Here is a 17,727-nt window from a genome sequence, read left to right on the forward strand (position 1 = left end):
TGTTAAATATATAGTAGCCCTGGCTTAAATTGATGTATGGGTAGAAAACATTGAACACTAGCTAACCAGATGAACTCGATTAAATGAGTAGTTCCCTCATTTGTCAAACTTCATTTGTTCTAGTGGTATGGATCTGCTTTTTAAGGTTAAAACTTGAATACATCTCCTGTCGAAAATGGATGGGTGAATGAATATTGGAAATGTATTTTTTAGGAAAAAATAAGTACTGAAAGTTATAAGGCAGGCTAAGGAGAGAGAAAAAAGTTTAATAAAGTTGATCCCACAGGTTGAAGAAATTCGTGAGGTGATGGAAGCAGAAATGAGGACTCAGCTACGTAGGCAAGCTGCTGCTCACACAGATCATCTCAGAGATGTGCTTAAAGTCCAAGAGATTGAGCTGAAAGTGGAAGCAGAGCAGGTAACTATTTTTAACATGGTAAAATGCCAAGCCTCAAATTTTTTATTTTTGTTTCTCTTGCAGCATTTTTAACTTTATGATTTGAGTAAAATTAGGACTCAGCTATTTCTTCTGCTGTAAAATTCACTGATAGGTTTAAAATATATTCAAATACAAGTTCCTGTATTATGCACGTGTATAATACCCAGCTTTATTGGAATAGCCTGAGATTGGTCAGAGCATTAACACTGAAGATGTTGAATATTAAGCGTAATACGTGGCCCTTGCCAAACTGCTAACAGTTTGTTCCATGTGTATAGGTTCTGTATTCGATTCAGATGGGTGATGAGAGAAACCACTGTGTCAAGTTAGTTTTGTTTTTTCCGTCTTCTGGGATGGAACACTGTGTTACAGAGAAAACAATTTCAAGGTGGCTACAGTATAGCCATTAAGGGATCTAGTGATGTGCAGGTCCCTTCATAAACATTACTAGTTACTTATAGAGTGTTCTGAAAACAAACTTCAGTTAATTTCACTGTAACTACCTGTCTATAATTTGACATCTGAAAAGCTGGGTTCATGGACTCCAATGTTGATCACTCTATCTTTATGATTGGCAGTCAGCAAGACCTGACATTGAGCAAACTGGACGCTGTATTTCTAGTCTTCCTGTTTTTCATTTAAATTTTCTTTTAATCTCGGCCAGTTGCAACTGCACTATCTTGAAGTTTCAGTGACAAAAGTTCAACCTGTTTTTCTAAATTCAGTTGTCTGCTATGCCTCTGTTGGCAACCCTCTAGTCACCTGTTAGTTGAGCGACTGTTTCTGACCATGGAATTGGTGTTAGCTGAATGTGGTGTATTTGTTTAAGGATCAATCTCATTGCATATTTACACCTGAAAGCATTAACAGACGTCATATGTGTCTGACACATTTGTGCCTGTAAACCTGTTGTGCTAAAACTCATGTAGTGTTAAAAACCATTAAACCGTATCAATCTTTAGTCTTGCACATGTTCCCTATGAAATATACACAAAGAAGAAGTATTTGTGTACATGATGCTGTCACTGGAGCAATCAATAACTTTGGGAAAAGGATGTGTACCAAACAAAGTGACTTTAGATTTATTCCTCATGTATTTGTGCAAAATGGATGCACTGGTTATTTCCTTCTCCTGTCTTCGATTAGTATGTATACGTGAAACCTTTGATATTATATTATGTATATTATAGTATGTATACGTGAAACCTTTGATATTATAGCTGTTACTACAGTAAAGCAAGTCTTTCACAAAACAGGAATACCAGGCACCACTCCTGGAGCAAGGCTTAGTAATTGTTCTAGTGACCTTCATAGGCCATTTATGTTCAGCCCAAAGAAGCAACATACATATGGACTCACCACCTGCTAAGAGACTGGTGGGATACATGTTTTACCTCAGAACTGATTTAGAAGAGTGCATTAGGTTTGTCCTGGTTTCAGTTCGTCTGTCATAAAAATCACTTTGCTCTCTTCTTCACTTACAAGCAAATGCTCAAAGGCCTCAAACAAAAGTGTATAGAATAAGAAATGCTTAATGTAAAAACTAGACTTTATCCTAAGGTTCTTGTTTGTTCCTTGAGGTGCGTGAATGTTACACCGTACTTATGACAGGTTGGTCATTTCTAAGAAGATTGTCAGTCTTTTCCAACTGGATAGTATAGGTTAGCTCAAGATTATAAAATAAATGAATATGAGGGAGTATATTGACTGTACTGGATTGTATATACAGCATAGTCCCTCGTACCCAGTATTAGCAGTAAAGAGAGTCTGGGACATAGAATTTTTGATGGGCTTTCCTTTTTTTCCTTTCATTTTACCAAAGTATTTAAACATTTGGTCACTTTAATTATTAAAGAGACCATGACTTTTTTACTTCTGAAGATAAATCAAAAGCATTAAAATGATTAATTTACATAATGCAAGCACACGAAAATTTACAATTGTTGATATGTTTGAAGCAAAAAACTGAAAGTAAAACCTTTTGCTAGTGTACTAGTTTTGCAATTCCTGGCAATAGGAATTTAGAACTTCACAGCCTGTGTGCAGATGTTTTGTTTTGAAAAGAGATGTGTGACCTCCTTCAAAATCTGCTTACTATTCTTTTTATTGTAAATAAATCCTTCTTTTCCATTTTTAGGAATTTTCACATAAACTAGCAGAATTAGAGACACATTACAGACGTATGACTCAGGAACAAATAGACAACTTTACCCTTGACATGAATGCGGCATATGCAAGGCTCAAAGGAATGGAGCAGGCAGTTGAAAGTAAGTGGCTTTTATGTATCAGTGATAAAACATACTTTAGCATTAAAGACTCTAAAGCACAAGTAGACAAAGATTTTAGAAATGGACGCTGTTAATACAGTGAGCAATGACTATCATTGTATGCCTTATGTTGTGGAAAGTTAATGTAATGTGTTAGGTGTTGCAACAATGTGTGCACATAAACAGTTTTACTACAATAAATGAGCTTTAATTCTACATATAGTGTTATCGAAATCTATCTAACTATCTATCTATCTATTTAACTATCTAACTAACTAACTAACTAAAAAAAGTCAATGTGTGTATGTATGTGCCATCATCACGTTCGAATGGCTGGAGTAATTTTCATGAAACTTGGTACACATGTTTCTCAATGGTCGACTAAAAATACTGTAGGGTGAAATCAGCGCTAACCCACCCCTTTCTGGGTAAGGTAGGGTAGGGTGGGGTTGGGGGTGATCTTACAATCTTGTATGCATGTTATCATCCAGTAGAGGGCGAACTGGAGGTGACTGCCAGCATTCTTTAGGTTTGAGCACCACTGCGTCCCTATTGCTTTTGAAAATAGAGTTGGCCGGTTCCGAGCATCAACTGGATGATAACATACATACAAGACCGCAAGACAAGCACATTAGCGAGTCTTCATTGTTTATTAATTTATTATTATTTTTAAAGTTGTGTTTTTTTTTTCCCCCCAAACAATTAAAAAAACAAACAAACAACAACAAAAAAAAAAAAACATTATTTTCCTCCTGGGCAAGGCTGGGTAATTCAGGAATGTTAGCTAGTGCTTGATAAAATAGCTAACATGTTTGGAGTCCATGGGTCGTGCCAAGTATAAATTTGAAAACTTTGTGGTCAGTGATTGTTTCTTTGCAAATTTATGTCTGATCATTTTTTCTGCACCTATTTAGTCTGGATTGCCTTTTCCACCATTTTATAAGTCTTTTCATATATCAAAATTACAGTACAAGCACAGTGGTGTGTGTGTTTTTTTAAATAAAGGTAGTACATTTAAAAAGTAAGTAAGCTAGAAAGTAAGAATTCATAAACACAATGAATTTTGTTGGATCATATGTTGAAAAGGTGCTTCACTAGGGGGTAAATGTTTAGTGTGTCAGTATAAAAAAAAAAATTATGCTGATATTTTGAGTTTAAAAAAAGTTGCCACTTGCAGCATAAAAAACGTAAATTTGATAAGTATAATATTGTTTTGTTTCTTAGTTCTTGAAATAACTCTAGTGATACATATGTGAGAAATATAAAAACAGCACGCATCAGTTTCTCTGTGTGGACTTTGTATCACTGAGTCACTTCAGCTCATTCAGTCTGTCCTCCCTGTGCTGTCTGCATTATTTGTGGACTAATCTTTGCAACTGTGACATGCGCCCCCCCCAACCCATATCACTGTTTTCAATCCATATTTTTCTCAAGCCTTCACTTGTGAAGAAGTTATAAAATTCCCAGCAGGAATTTAATATCATTTTGCTTTTTATTAAATTTAAAATTTAGCCTTTCTTTACAAGCTTGTCAGAGGTGATCAAAGTTCTTCTGCTTGCACATGTACAATGTGTAAGCCGTTAAAATTGCATTGAGTTTTCTTTTTTCTTTTTCTTTTTCTTTCACCCAAACTAAAGTTAAAATATAGTATTAACATAAAATCAGGGGCCAAATGTGTGTCCGGAGCTGAGTATGTCTGGAAGGGAATAAAAGTTGACTTTATTAACAAAGCAGCCTTCATTGGTCTTGATCCTAAACTTGCCTGGCAGTGTGAACTGATGAATGATTCAGACTCCAAGTGTAAAGGGCCTGACTCAACTGCTGAACATGTCTTGGTTCTAAAAGTCTGGCCAGTGGGGAAACGTGATTACTTACTTGATTCTGTCATTGCAGACCACGCCATTGCTGAGGAGAAGGCAAGGAAGGCACATCAACTGTGGCTGTCTATTGAGGCTCTTAGTTGCATCTTGAAGCTGGCATCTGGTGATAGCCCTACTGAGCCTCTTGACGGTGCTGTGGAAGCCATTAAATCCAGTTGTGCTGACAATGAATTCACTCAGACCTTAACCAGTGCCTTCCCTGAGGATTCGCTGAAGCAAGGTGTCTACAGTGAGGCTGCTTTGCGAGCACGCTTTTATAATATTCGCAAGCTTGCCCGCCGGGTTGCCTTGATTGATGAGACACGCAACAGTCTGTATCAATATTTCCTGTCTTATTTGCAGTCTCTTCTGTTGCTTGAACCACAGCAATTAAAACCTCCAGCACAGCTATCTTCTGGTGAGCTAGATACATTTAAACTTCTAGCGTATGCCACGTATTGCATTGAGCATGGAGATTTGGAGCTGGCAGCTAAATTTCTTAATCAGCTTAAAGGAGAACCCAGGAGAGTTGCTCAGGACTGGTTGAATGAAGCTCGACTTACTTTAGAAACAAAGCAGGTGATAAATATCCTTTCTGCTTACGCCAACGCAGTGGGTTTAGGCACCACCCAGGTAGAGTAACCTACCAGTTGTGAGGGGGAATCCCGGTGCTCATGGCAGCCACAGTCGCAAACTCTTTTGTTAAGTGAGACTTGTACAAAGTTCCGCATATGTGGTACAACTTAACCCATAATGCTCTGTTGGCATTTGGCTACAGCCTGGAGAGATGGTGGAGTAGCCAGCCATTCAGATGACGCCTTTAATGGTTATGGTGTACTCCCTATGCAGCACTGTGGTCTTGAGCATCAGGGACTCGTCCAAAGGCACCATCCAGTTTGCGGTGCATTCTGTCAAAGAGTGATTCACTTATTTAACACAAAAAGAAATTCAGTAAATCAAAGATTGTTCTGCTCCATGTAATGTCTCCAGCTCGGTTTTGTATGATAGGACTCTGATTTAAACCTGTTAACCTGTTTTCAGAATATGACATTTTATCAATCCGTGCAGCATATCAATAAATCTTGGGCAAAGTTGCTAATTTATTTAGTTAAGTCACTTTAATTCGCGGTACCTTCCAAAAAATGATTTGGTTTGAATCGGTAAAACTTCAATGGAAAAATTAAATGTATTCTAAGAAATGAGGTTTTGTTTTATCCATTTCTCCTTTGATACGCAAAAGGTACTCTAGCCAGGATCGCGCTTGGAGTGACCTACCATGAAGCAGATCCTTAATGCATTTCCTTCTTGTTTGAACGCAAGAACTCAAATGACATCCTTTACTGACAGAATGTGTTTCAGTCACACAATATATTCAACCCCCAACATTCATCAAAAAATGTATTGTAAATTTATCCCAACAGTGCCATGTGAAACTTATAGCAGAAGTACTATCACTGTCATCATTTTTGTACTCCTTTTCCTGGGGAAATCACAAAAGAAAACCACTGAGCATGGCAGACTAGACCTTTCTATTCCCAACGTTCTCCAGTCCTTCTCAAGGAATATCCAGACACTCCCAGCACAACTAAGCCTGTCCTCAAGTCTGCCCCGTGATCTTCTCCAGGTGTGCCATGCCACATACCCACACCACCTCAGATTACACTCTTTTGTCTAACGAAGCAGTGGTTCTTCACTGAGGTCCTCCTTGTATTGCTGAGGTGAGCTGTTGGTCCTATAACCCTGTATAGAAACCTCCTTGAGCCCAACTGTACTTGCATCCTCATTCTTTGTGGCCTTGCTGCTATGGAGATTTTTCATCACTGCAGCCACAAAGATGGGCCAACCCCAACGGCTTCTGCCATCACTGGGTTTACAAACTTCTCACATTGCTCTTTCTGTGATCTGCCCAGTTGAAGTCAGTGTTACCATACCCTGACAACAGCCTGGCCATTGTACCCTCCTATCCTTCTTTAGTTGTTGAAAATCATTCCCTATAGCCTCCCTAACTTCCACCCACACATTTCAGCCACTGGTGCAGTTTCCATCTGTTGTAGGCTGGTGGTACCTTCCAGTAAAATCTAGAGTCCTTCCTGCCTAACATTTCATGGAAGGCCTCTTTCTTCCTCATGTCTGTTTCCCCTAGTAATGACATCTTAACAACTGGTCTGAAGTTTACTGTCGAACAACAAAAAAAAAAAAACAAATGCTTAGCCACAGCTCTTTGCATGTGCCTCCACTACTGTGATCTTGATCAGGTTACATTCCGATTCTTTGCCCCCTTCTTCCAGGGGTGAACCCATTCTGAGTGTTGACATCTTCATTACCCATTTGGATTGAGAATGTCTGTCCAATGAGGGCTCGGTCTGCTGCCCACATGACATTTCAGCTCCTGTCTTTACTTGACTGTCTAGAACAGGCAGCATCAATCAGATCAGGTGACCTGACGAGTGCTGTGCTGCCTGGTACACCCACCAGCAGACTTGTGTTCAGACATGGCATTCTTTATCGAGTGACCATAACTAACCCAGAAAACCAGTACCAGTTCAGAGCCTGCATTCTGATAAGGCAGATCACACCGTAGAGATCTCCATCATTTCTCGAGTTGAAGTATCCTATTAAGACTACGCAGTCAGAAGGTTCAAGCTCCAAATCGAGGATCTCTTAAAAGGTTGCCCAAGTTTTCCACTGTGCAAGTCAAAGTTGCAGTGAGGTCCACCAGATCAAACTCAATTGGATGGCTTATTGACATTGACAACCCCAAAGCACTTTGTCTTATGGATACTTCAGTTACATTTCGCTCACTGGCCCAGTCTCCATTGCTTTGCTGCGGGGTATTTTTCGTATGTGGATTACTCGTTTAGCCGGATGTAATTGTTGACGATTTGGCCTGATCCTGGATCTGTTGGTTTTTTGAAACTCTTGCTGGAAGTGTTGTCATAGCAATACATCCTAATCCTCAAACCTGCTCGGAGCAGGTTTGTTCTACATAAACAAGGATTAGTTTACACACGTGATCAGTGACGGTGCATGGAAGTCATTCAGTCATGGCTTTGCCGTTCATGAATGAGCGACCAATTGATATTGGTGCACAAATTATACGAAGAGAATTTCACATAGAGAGGGTTTTGAGTGATCGGCAAGATCCTTTATTGCTCCTGGAGGAAAATCTTTTCGAAAGATACCGCTTTAGCCGAGGGGGAGGATTGTACCTCAAAGATTTATTAGCACCTTATATTCGAAGTCAAACTCGGCGAAGTCGGGCTCTCACAACCACAAACAGTATACATTGCTTTGAGGTTTTTTACAAGTGGAAATTTTTTTATATACTGTAGGCGATGCGGAAAATCTAACAAAGTGCAGTTTGCCAGGCAATTTGTAAAGTCTGTTTGGCTCTGAAATATTACCTTCGGGTTTTCATTGTGTTTCCTGGACACCTGCGTGTGCAGACAAAAGAGGCGTTTCATGCCATTGCAGGTAGGTAATACACAGGCAAAAACACCTACAGTTCCATGAAGAATCTCATATTCAGCCTAACATTCTCATTACCAGGATTTCCAAATGTGATTGGAGCACATGGGACTGATCATTGATCAAACATTATTTGGAAAATGTACCTCTCCTCCTGATGAATAATCTGACGCAGTGTCATCAAATATTTGACCTTCGTCAATATCTCGTTGGTCAGACACAGGTTCAAGGGATATGACATTCCGTGCAACTGACCCAACAAAAAAGAGCTATATGGAACATACCTATGGCACACATGGAGGACGAATATATGCAATGACCATCCTTTACCTGAAATGAAGTGACCACTGCATCCTGCCACTGGTTCTGAGGAGGAGCTTCTCCCTGGAATGCCCTCAGAAACAGGGCGATGGGCATTTTGCTGGAGAGCCAACTCTTCTGCAGGGGTTAGGTCTGGACAGCGTGGACCTCCACCTGTTTTTTGCTTGTCTGCCTTATTAGCTTTAAAATTAATGTTTTTTTATATCATGATTATGTCAATTCTTTAAATAGTCATATACCAATATTTACCAGTTTGAAGTATTTTCTTGTACTTCACTTTAACCTGTTCCCATGTTCTCACATTTGATCTGGAATTATGACATATTAAATAATATTTGACACATAAGAAATGAAACACTGCTTTCAGTAAGTACAATGCACACGCATTTAATTTGTCAGCCACTTTTTGCCAGCCGTCTTTTCTGGTCTGGGCTGCTTTTGCAGTGTTACCCCTTGTGCATATTAAATCTTGAAATTCTTCATGTCCTTCGAATAAAAGGTCTTGCACCACGTGTGTGAAAAAAAATGCACCCGTTTTTTCGTAATTTTGTTACGGCCTATCAAAGACTTGCTGATCATGTTTTCTAGACTCAGTATATATGGCCTTTACACTCAGCGTGGGTGCGCGCATTCATCGCGTATGATTAGATCCAGCTCGACTAATCTGATACACGGCTGCGTTTGAAAAACCGACCTATCCCGGATGAGCGTCACCGGCATTAACTTATCCAAGATGAGGCATCTGATCTCAGATGATTTCAGTGACGTACGAAAAATACCCCCCTGGTCTTTTACTTTTTAAATTCCAGATTGTTGACTGTACACAGTATGGTCAGTTCATGTCCACTATTATTATTGATGGACATCTGGGACTTTGTAATGCAGATCTAATCAATTTTTATTTTAAAATGTTTGTATTGTTTTACATAAATTAATTTGGCAATTGTAATGCAAACTTAAAACCACAACATGTCTGCTAGAATGCCATCAACTGTATGTTTATGTTCAATTTGGGAAACTACAAGAGAATGGCACTGTAGTTTGGTCATTTGTCACAATTCTAACATAAAACTGTTAGATAACCGGAGTTCATTCAGTCTGTCAAGCTCATTTGTTTAGCTAATGGCCACACAATCACCTCCCCATCACGCGGACAAGTGGGGAGATTCAGAACCCAAACCGGATGCTCTCCAAGCATTAGCTGTACAGTGATGATCTGTCTTGTAGAGGAGATAAAACACTCAATGATGTCCCACTCTCACACAGACGAGACAACTTTATAGCAAGTTTGCCAACACAAATTAATGGTACACAGTAATAATAATAATAAATTTTATTTATATTGCACTTTATATTTTAGCAAGCCCGTGAGGGCCCCCAACACCTCACATTCCTGTAAGGCTTTTAAGTCCCCTTAATAACCACACAAAGTACTGTATCTGTTCAAGAACTGAGCTGGACCCATTTAGAATAAAATTGTTGTGCAGTTTTTGGCAATGTCCCACCACCAGTGAAGAGACTTATTAGCCAAAACACCCAACACCATCTGGTGCCCTTCAGCAGTTCTGGACAGATCTCATCCACTGACAAAATCCAGCACAGAGCCATGGCAAAGGTGGTGGGAGCTTCTCTGTTAGTGCACCAGAGTTGTCATGCAGCTCAGATGGATACGCTGCTGCTTACAGACTCCAAGGCCCTGGGGTTTGCAGCAATTCTCCTTGTGCAAGAAAGTGAAACAATGAAGCGGGGCAATGAGGACACAGCACAGTTCAAAAGTCCCTAGGGTGTGATTAAAGAGGGGCATAGCCGAAAAGATGCTTTGTTATTGGAAGAGGAGGCCCGTTAAGGGCCTTTCAGAGAAAATAAAAGCAAAAATCAATATAATGGAACATGAAATATTTTAATAAATATCCAATAAAGTGAATGTGGATTACTTTCTATATACATGTCAAATCCACTGTACATTTAATACATAAAAAAAAAAATACAGTAAAAGCCAAAGTAGGCCACCGTCTGATGAATTCACCGTTTTTCCCCCATGTTGTCTCAATATCTTGCATTACGTACTACTTGGGCAGACTGAAACACCTGCTGCTCACTTCATTCTTGGTCACTGTCACTTGTGTCACTGCTGTCAGAGGTTGCACTTTCCAATTCATTCAGATGATTTCTAGTAAAAGAAAAGTGAAAAGGCATGAGCACCAGAAAAGCTGCAGACTGTTTCAAAGCATTTTGAGCAGACCCCAAGTTGAGTGGCAAAAGGCACACAGCTCATCACAAAGGTGTAGCATAAAAACACAGTAAGAAATACCAAATAAAAAGCAATATCCAATAGGAAAGCTCGGCCTATACCTTAGCAATCACCACTAAATCCAAACCAGAAAACTACAGCCATACAAGTCACCTTCAGATTTCAAATGAGGTGGGAGCGGGTGGTACTAACAATGGGAGTAAGTGGGATAGATGTATGTTATGCATGTAGAAGGCTATGACACGACATTTACATTATGACTGTGTTCATCAAGACCAAAATTTGCTGGGTTGGAACACTACGTATAGACTTCATTCACATAATCTTAGTGAGTTAGGGGCAGTCGGTGGTGCAGTTCAGCCACAGTGACAGTTCAACCAGTCCACACTTGTCCTGACAAAATGAAATGGACAAAAACAGGCAGGTGTGTCTTAAGTTTAGTGGGTGAGCTCTGTGCGCGCAACATGACAGCCAATGAGCAATCAGCCAGAACTACAATGCATGCTAATGTGGCTGTGAGGAATGAGGGGCAGTGGAATAGTTGGAATTTTGCTAAACGTGCTGTACTCTGCAAGTGCATCGCCTCCATCAGGCAGAATGTGTTTGGCTGTCTCAAAAACAGGTGCGCTCTTGGTACTATGGAAATGTGAAACGCTGCTGGAAAGTCGCAAGCCAGTTGTCGGATTTAACATGTCAGTGGAGGTTGTTGGATAACTGGACTATATTTTTCAGGGCAAGATTAGTAACATCTACGCAGAGGGGACATCAACCTTGATGACTGCAGTCATGTAATGGGCCTTTGGCTTTAAGAAGCCGAATCTTCCAATACAACCTCCAAATATTAATATTACATCTGGGAATATTTTTAAAACCACTTCACTAACACCCAAATCATCTTTGTGGACACTGAATACACCTCATAAAGTGACTTTAGCACATAACAGTAGCAACATCTTGTGTACAGCATTCTATAAACTTATTACTTGCGTGTCTGACCAAAGTGCAAGATAATGCTCCTAATAGCCATTTCAATCAGCAGCTTTATGAAGTGCACCAGAAAGCTCCCTTTCATAAGTTGCGTGGTCTGTTGAGTGCTGGGGTATCACCAGTAACAGCAGGAGGTTAACTAATGCATTTAAAACATTTTTAGACACTTCAGTTGTTAGTAGTGAGTTAATAAGCAAGCAGAATGAAAGTCCAACCAATCCACGTTAGGTTCAGATCTGAGAATTCTGAGCAAAGCCAACACAAACCCAGTGCTGCGGCTACGTCGCTCATCTCTCTCACCTTTGCTCCTCAGTTAATGGGAATTCTTCTTTTACTCGCTTGATCAGATCAGGCGTAGTAGGCAAGCTGAACCTTCCAGCCATATCTAGCACATTTATGGCCAGATCTCCATCTTCTTTCACTTTGGTGCAGTCCAAGAATTCAGACAGGAGCTCCACACTTAAAAACACCACACAAAGGGGAAGGGCACATAAGTCTCAGCCGTTTATGGACTTTGAAAATTCATTTTTACTAAATGTTACTTTCCACTAACAAGTGTTGTCAGAATATATTTAAATACACTATTCAAAAGTAGGCCACAATTTGCAGCTTCGCATGTATCATGTCATAAATGGGAAAAAAAGGGCAAACGATGACAGCCAATTAACACTAACCTGGGAACTCTGTTCTCCTTGAAGAGCTGCAGCACAGACCTATAATGAAATCGACAGGTTTAAAAACAGTTAAAAAGCATTTTGTTGAGCCGTCCTGTTCCTGTGCCCAAGTCAGACTTCGAGCTCAGTGTGTTCCCATCGCTGCACTCATAACGTTTAACAGGTGGTTAAATGGTCTGGTTTGGATTTGAGCAAAGAATATGAATGCGCGTGAGCTGTGAGCGATACAAAGCTCCATACGTTCCCAAAGGGCCACATCCCTTACTTATTACTAGTGGATGACAACAACAAGGACAGTACAACTGTTTAAAAAAAAAAAAAAAAAAAAAATGAAACACACACTCCTCATGCCTTGTAACCTCAAGCTCTGCTGTGCTTACACTAAAGGGTTTTGTTAAGCTGAATTTCCTGTGTTGAATGGCCATTTTGTTTCTCTATTGTAATACTGAGAGGCAGGAGTGCGAGAAACATTAAAAGTGCAGGTAGGGGTGTGCGAATCAGGGACATGGAGAAGGGCAACATTCTATCGAACAACTGCATGATACATCTGCCTCCAATATTTTCAAACATTCTGCACATGATGTGGTATCCTTGAAGAAAAAACAATGCAACATGAATGGCTTTTGTAAAACAAAGCGGGCACTGCCCATTCTTCTAGGCTTTAGTGGCCCACCAGGCCTGTTTAGACAGCAGATTTAAACAGGGATGCAGACATGCAGCTGTACCAAACCCCTACTTGCATTTCAAACTAAGTTGCCCAACTCTTCATATCAGGACCAAGACTTGATGAAAGTAAATTGAGAGGGTTTACCGCAAGGCACAAACCACTGGTAATCCTCAAGAACAAAGGCCAGATTAGTCTTTGAGCCCATCTAGTCCTACAGCAATATTCCTTGGAAAGATTAAACTAAGATCAATAATGATGGGGAGAAGGGAAGGAATATCTCATGATCCAAAGCATACTGCATCATCAGTGTTGTGGCACGGGCATGTACGGCTAGCTGCTAAAGAAACTGGGTGACAAGTCATTAATGATGGAAGCAGCAGGATGGATTCTGACATGCTTAGGGCCATACTATTGGCTCAGAATCAGCCAAATGCTACAAAACTAGTAAGAAGGCACTTTAAAGTCCAGATTGACGACAATCCAAATATACTGCAAAAACAACCCAAGTTTCTTTCCAGGTAAAGTCCGTCACCGGACTTCTTGCCACAGGCAGTGGGGCCTATCCACAATGGTGCATACTACAGGGCACTCCAGACATTTAATGGCCATCTAATTCCTGAATTTGTATTTTTACATGAACAAAGTAAAACAAACATGATTTTAATTCTATTCAACTAATGGTGCTTCTTGCATTCACAGTCCAATTATCTCACTCCACATGCACAATCTTCTGAAACATTACTTGTTTAACCCCACTCTACACTTCAATTTTTCATTTTATGGGATACAAGTTCAAAACTTGTGTACTGCCTTTGGCTCTACGTTAGGTAGGCTGTGTTTTAGGTGTAGATCTGTGGGTAAAACGTACCTAAGTGACAAATGTGTGCCTCGCAGGAGGAGGAGATTTAAATGTAAAACTTTGTATTGAAGAATCTTGAAGTCATTCCTGGTGAAATCTGAATATTTTGAAGTTGAACAGCAAATGTATGGAGTACTCTCAACATAAACTGCAGTTACTTGCTCAGCTCAGAAAAGTCAGTCATCTCCTATAAATGTCTCCATCAACCCACCACATGTAAGCTAAAATGGAGAACAAGCATTTATAGTCGGCTCCCATGATACAGCCGAGGTCTGTACCCCTGCGCTTCTCATCACCACTGAGCTCTGGTGCATTTCCAACAATGTCTACAACATGTGAATATTCAACGTTATATCAGCTGATGCACAACTTACCATTCAGGCACATCTGTAAATGTATATAAAAAACGCACACAACACCCCAAAGCATTACAATGCAGCACAATTCTCACCAACTTTCTTGGATTCTATCTGCTCTCAAGAGAAGTGTGGCAACATTGGCAAGGCTGCCAGAAGTCCAATTCAGGGCAGAGCGATCAGAGTCCATTCCTTCATATGCAGACATTACAGACATGGCACAGTCTGCAAAAGAATTCTGTACCTAGAATATAAAACACCCAAAGTATACAATAAAACTTTATATATTACACATATTTCTCGATCTATATATCATTTAAATTAAGAAAACAGGTGGACTATTTGATCATCTTGTACCTCAAAACTGTGTTTGTCACGTGCCATCAGCATCAGGACCTCTTCCACCAAATCTGCTTTGTTGGCAAGTCCAAATTGCTTGATATCTGCAAAGGTTTAAGTTTACTTTTTCTTTGTACAATAATGGTGACACACTATTAAAATTTTAATGGCATACTTTTTGCAGAGGGCTTTGTGAAAAATGTTGCCAGAAACTACACTAGGGATGTCACAACAACAGATATTTCAGTACTAAGCTTTTAAAACAAACCCCCCCCTCACAGTACTATAGTGAAAGTCAGTACTGCACTAACGTGTTTGTAAGTACACCAATTACTTCAGAAGGCACAATAATACACGAGAAACTACATGTAAAGATGGCTCACAATAGCGATGCTACACCACTGCATCAACACTTGTTGAAAAGAAATGCAGCTGAGGTCATGTCTGGAGAAGCCTTGTAGTTCACACAGAAGAATTTCAACGTGGGAGTGCAGGAACCATATTTGTTATTAAAAATAAAAAAGGAAACACACACAGGCCCGTGTTATAGTTCTTGGAGAAAGAAATAACTTTACTGATCAAGAGAGTTACATTTGTTAAAGGAGATCAAAACAGAAGATTGATTACTTTTAATAGTGTCCTACACAGTCCCGGATAAATGGTTTTGCATTCATACTTCAATTGCTATGAGCACTTCTAAATACAGTATGTCCATCAAATCAAGCATTTGTTCATTTTCTATACAGTTGGCTGGAGAAGGACCTCACACACAATCTAAAGTTAGCACTGCCAATCCTCCCACATTTCGCAGTTCTGTATGCCTAACCGCTGCAGCCAGAAAACATCAAGGCAGGATTCAACCGAAGTGGCTAGAAGGCTTGTTCACACCAGCAATGACACAAGTTATTTCATTTGTTAATACCAAAATAAGAATTTAGTGTTTGAATGCTTCAAAAGGACAAAGCACATCTACTTATTTATACGACACGTACCGTGTTAGAGACGTTTATTTGGCAAAACGTGCCGTTTAGCAGGACAAGCAGAACATACTTCACTGCTAAATGTGAATCTGCCGACACTGAATGTATGTCATCCACATGGATTCTGAAGGCAAGCTAATGCTCATTAGTATAACCCCTATGTAATATCTGAATGGTACATTGAAGAATTTACTGAGAACAGGTAACAAATGTGCCTCTTCACTGCACAGGACAATGGCATCTTGATGCACTGGCTCTCCCAGTCTCGCTCAGCGAGTTCCTGCACTACCGTCATTTAGTATGGTTGGAAATTAAAGTCCTCATGCAAAATCCTCCTCAAAGACATGTTGGAAATGTCAAAAGCAGAAGCATGTTTGTGCGCTGAACATCTAGGAGACTGCAAAATTGATGCATCTTACAGCTTGGATGTTTTCAGGTGTTCATACGGTACGAGGACGGCTTGGAGATTTTCTGTTCAATTTTGTACCCGTCTGTCTAAATTTAGCCATCCACTGAAGAATTGTTTTCTGATTTGGGACGTCACTATTAGGAGGAATGCTGATGTGCGTTCAGAAGGCAGTTTATGTAGTGATGATGGATTTCTTGTTTTTGAAGAACGTTTTGACAGTGAAAGCACGGTGCACACTGGACAAAGGCAGGTTGGCAACTAAAAACTACAAGAGATCGCCAATCAAAGGACCCCCTCACCAACCTACTCGGCTGCCTCTACCTTGCGCAGTGACCTTCAGAAATGTGGTACTTCACTTTGGTATACAACTAAGAATAAACATGCTAAACATAGTCATTACCTAATCTTTTCAAAGGGTTTTGTTCTTTTTAACTCTACATACACCCAACATTTGATCATTGATGCCTACAACTTGGTTAATGTTAAGTTAATCACTGCAAGGGGGCAAACTGCCATTTCTTAAAGTGGCAATACTAAGTATGGTAAGTACACAGGGAAAAAGCAGAACACTAAATGGAATGCAACAGCATCACAACATAACTTAATCATTCAGAAGAGACTTTCATACTGTCAATACGAAGCCGAGTTCACTTGCTAAACTCCACTACAAACTCAAAATGATAAGATGGCCATTAAAAACCTTTACCCCATAACCGATTAAGAGAAAATTGAGGGGCTTGGTGTATTCTTCCTGCTTGTAACATAATCAGTAATGGGGAACACGTGAAATGGACGGATATGTTCTTACACACTGTGTATGCATGGTGGTGGTCACTGCAATTGCTAGACACAATGCACCCAGTTTGAGCGCACATACGCTACGCAATGGAACAATTTACAGAACTTGGCTTAGCATGGACCCGTTTTGCCAGGGATGCAAAAGAGCACACATGTTCCTGGATTGTATTTTCATATGCAGTAACAGGTTTTATCTTTAGATGCTGTACTGTTTGAACAGACAGCCTAGGAAAAGCAAACCATTTGCAAACTGTAGAGTTAATCCTACATATTTTAAACACTACCTCTTCTGATCCTCGCTCTAACACAACACCATGCTACATAGACATTGCCGACAAACACACTTGAGTATTAGAGACTGCGGATTTTATTTAATGTTGTGAATTAAAAAGTGCTGAACATTACAATATTGGCTTTTGCATATTGATTGGTATTAAACATTTTATTGAAAATTATATATTGCCTATCCTTAACTGTGTATTTCACTTACCCAGCTCAGACTATGGCTTTTTTCTAGTATAAATGAGCCTCCATTAAGCCACCACATGCAAGCTAAACAGAGAACAAGCATTTACACTCAGCTCCCATGATACAGCTGATGTCCGTACCCCTGCGCCAATCATCATTGCTGGGTTATGTGTTGCTGTATGATCAGTAAAAAAAAAATCTCAACACAAGCCAATTTTTCCATCTTTACACATGAGGTAATCTATTTCTACTAAAGCATCTCTTTCTGCCACACACTTGAACAAAGGAAACTAAATATGTTCAGGCAGGTAATGATACTGGACTAACTGGGCCTTTATTAAATCACACACCTCTTTAGTAACAAAAACTTTTCAATAGCACATTTTTAAACAAAGGATGTAACTCAAAGTGCTTCACAATATGTCAAGTAGTTATATGCAAAGAAAAACAAATTTAAATGATGCACACTTACAGAAAATATATGATACTCTCTTAACCCTTTAAATTTGTAGACAGACAAAAAAAAAATAATAATTCAGTTAAAAAATTAAAATGCAAGTTGGAATGTTTTAACTTGAGAAACTG

At 39.7% G+C, this 17,727-nt stretch overlaps 2 protein-coding genes and 2 non-coding genes across 5 annotated transcripts in view; 1 reads left to right on the top strand and 3 right to left on the bottom strand.

The window, feature by feature from the left end:
• immt (inner membrane protein, mitochondrial (mitofilin)) overlaps nucleotides 1–5,764 on the top strand; it is a 63,137-nt gene extending 57,373 nt beyond the window's left edge. For both annotated transcript variants that reach the window (XM_028801575.2, XM_051928042.1), the window contains exons 12-14: nucleotides 287–418; nucleotides 2,577–2,706; nucleotides 4,600–5,764. In XM_028801575.2, coding sequence (XP_028657408.1) covers nucleotides 287–418; nucleotides 2,577–2,706; nucleotides 4,600–5,207 — 870 coding nt within the window. In that variant the 3' untranslated portion in view covers nucleotides 5,208–5,764. The remainder of the gene's footprint in view (nucleotides 1–286; nucleotides 419–2,576; nucleotides 2,707–4,599) is intronic.
• Nucleotides 5,765–10,340: 4,576 nt separating this feature from the next.
• The window catches only part of ptcd3 (pentatricopeptide repeat domain 3), a 32,167-nt gene continuing 24,780 nt past the window's right edge, over nucleotides 10,341–17,727 (bottom strand). The window contains exons 20-24 of the mRNA XM_028801580.2: nucleotides 14,506–14,591; nucleotides 14,244–14,392; nucleotides 12,267–12,305; nucleotides 11,893–12,051; nucleotides 10,341–10,524 (exon numbers count right to left, since the gene is read on the bottom strand). Coding sequence (XP_028657413.1) covers nucleotides 10,455–10,524; nucleotides 11,893–12,051; nucleotides 12,267–12,305; nucleotides 14,244–14,392; nucleotides 14,506–14,591 — 503 coding nt within the window. The 3' untranslated portion in view covers nucleotides 10,341–10,454. The remainder of the gene's footprint in view (nucleotides 10,525–11,892; nucleotides 12,052–12,266; nucleotides 12,306–14,243; nucleotides 14,393–14,505; nucleotides 14,592–17,727) is intronic.
• LOC114652922 (small nucleolar RNA SNORD94) lies at nucleotides 13,955–14,094 on the bottom strand. The gene has a single exon (XR_003716461.1). It is a non-coding gene; the product is annotated as a small nucleolar RNA SNORD94 (small nucleolar RNA).
• On the bottom strand, nucleotides 17,165–17,306 carry LOC114652921 (small nucleolar RNA SNORD94). Its single transcript, XR_003716460.1, has one exon. It is a non-coding gene; the product is annotated as a small nucleolar RNA SNORD94 (small nucleolar RNA).

The sequence above is a fragment of the Erpetoichthys calabaricus genome, chromosome 5 (assembly GCF_900747795.2).
Source record: "Erpetoichthys calabaricus chromosome 5, fErpCal1.3, whole genome shotgun sequence".
Taxonomy (NCBI): Eukaryota; Metazoa; Chordata; class Cladistia; order Polypteriformes; family Polypteridae; genus Erpetoichthys; species Erpetoichthys calabaricus.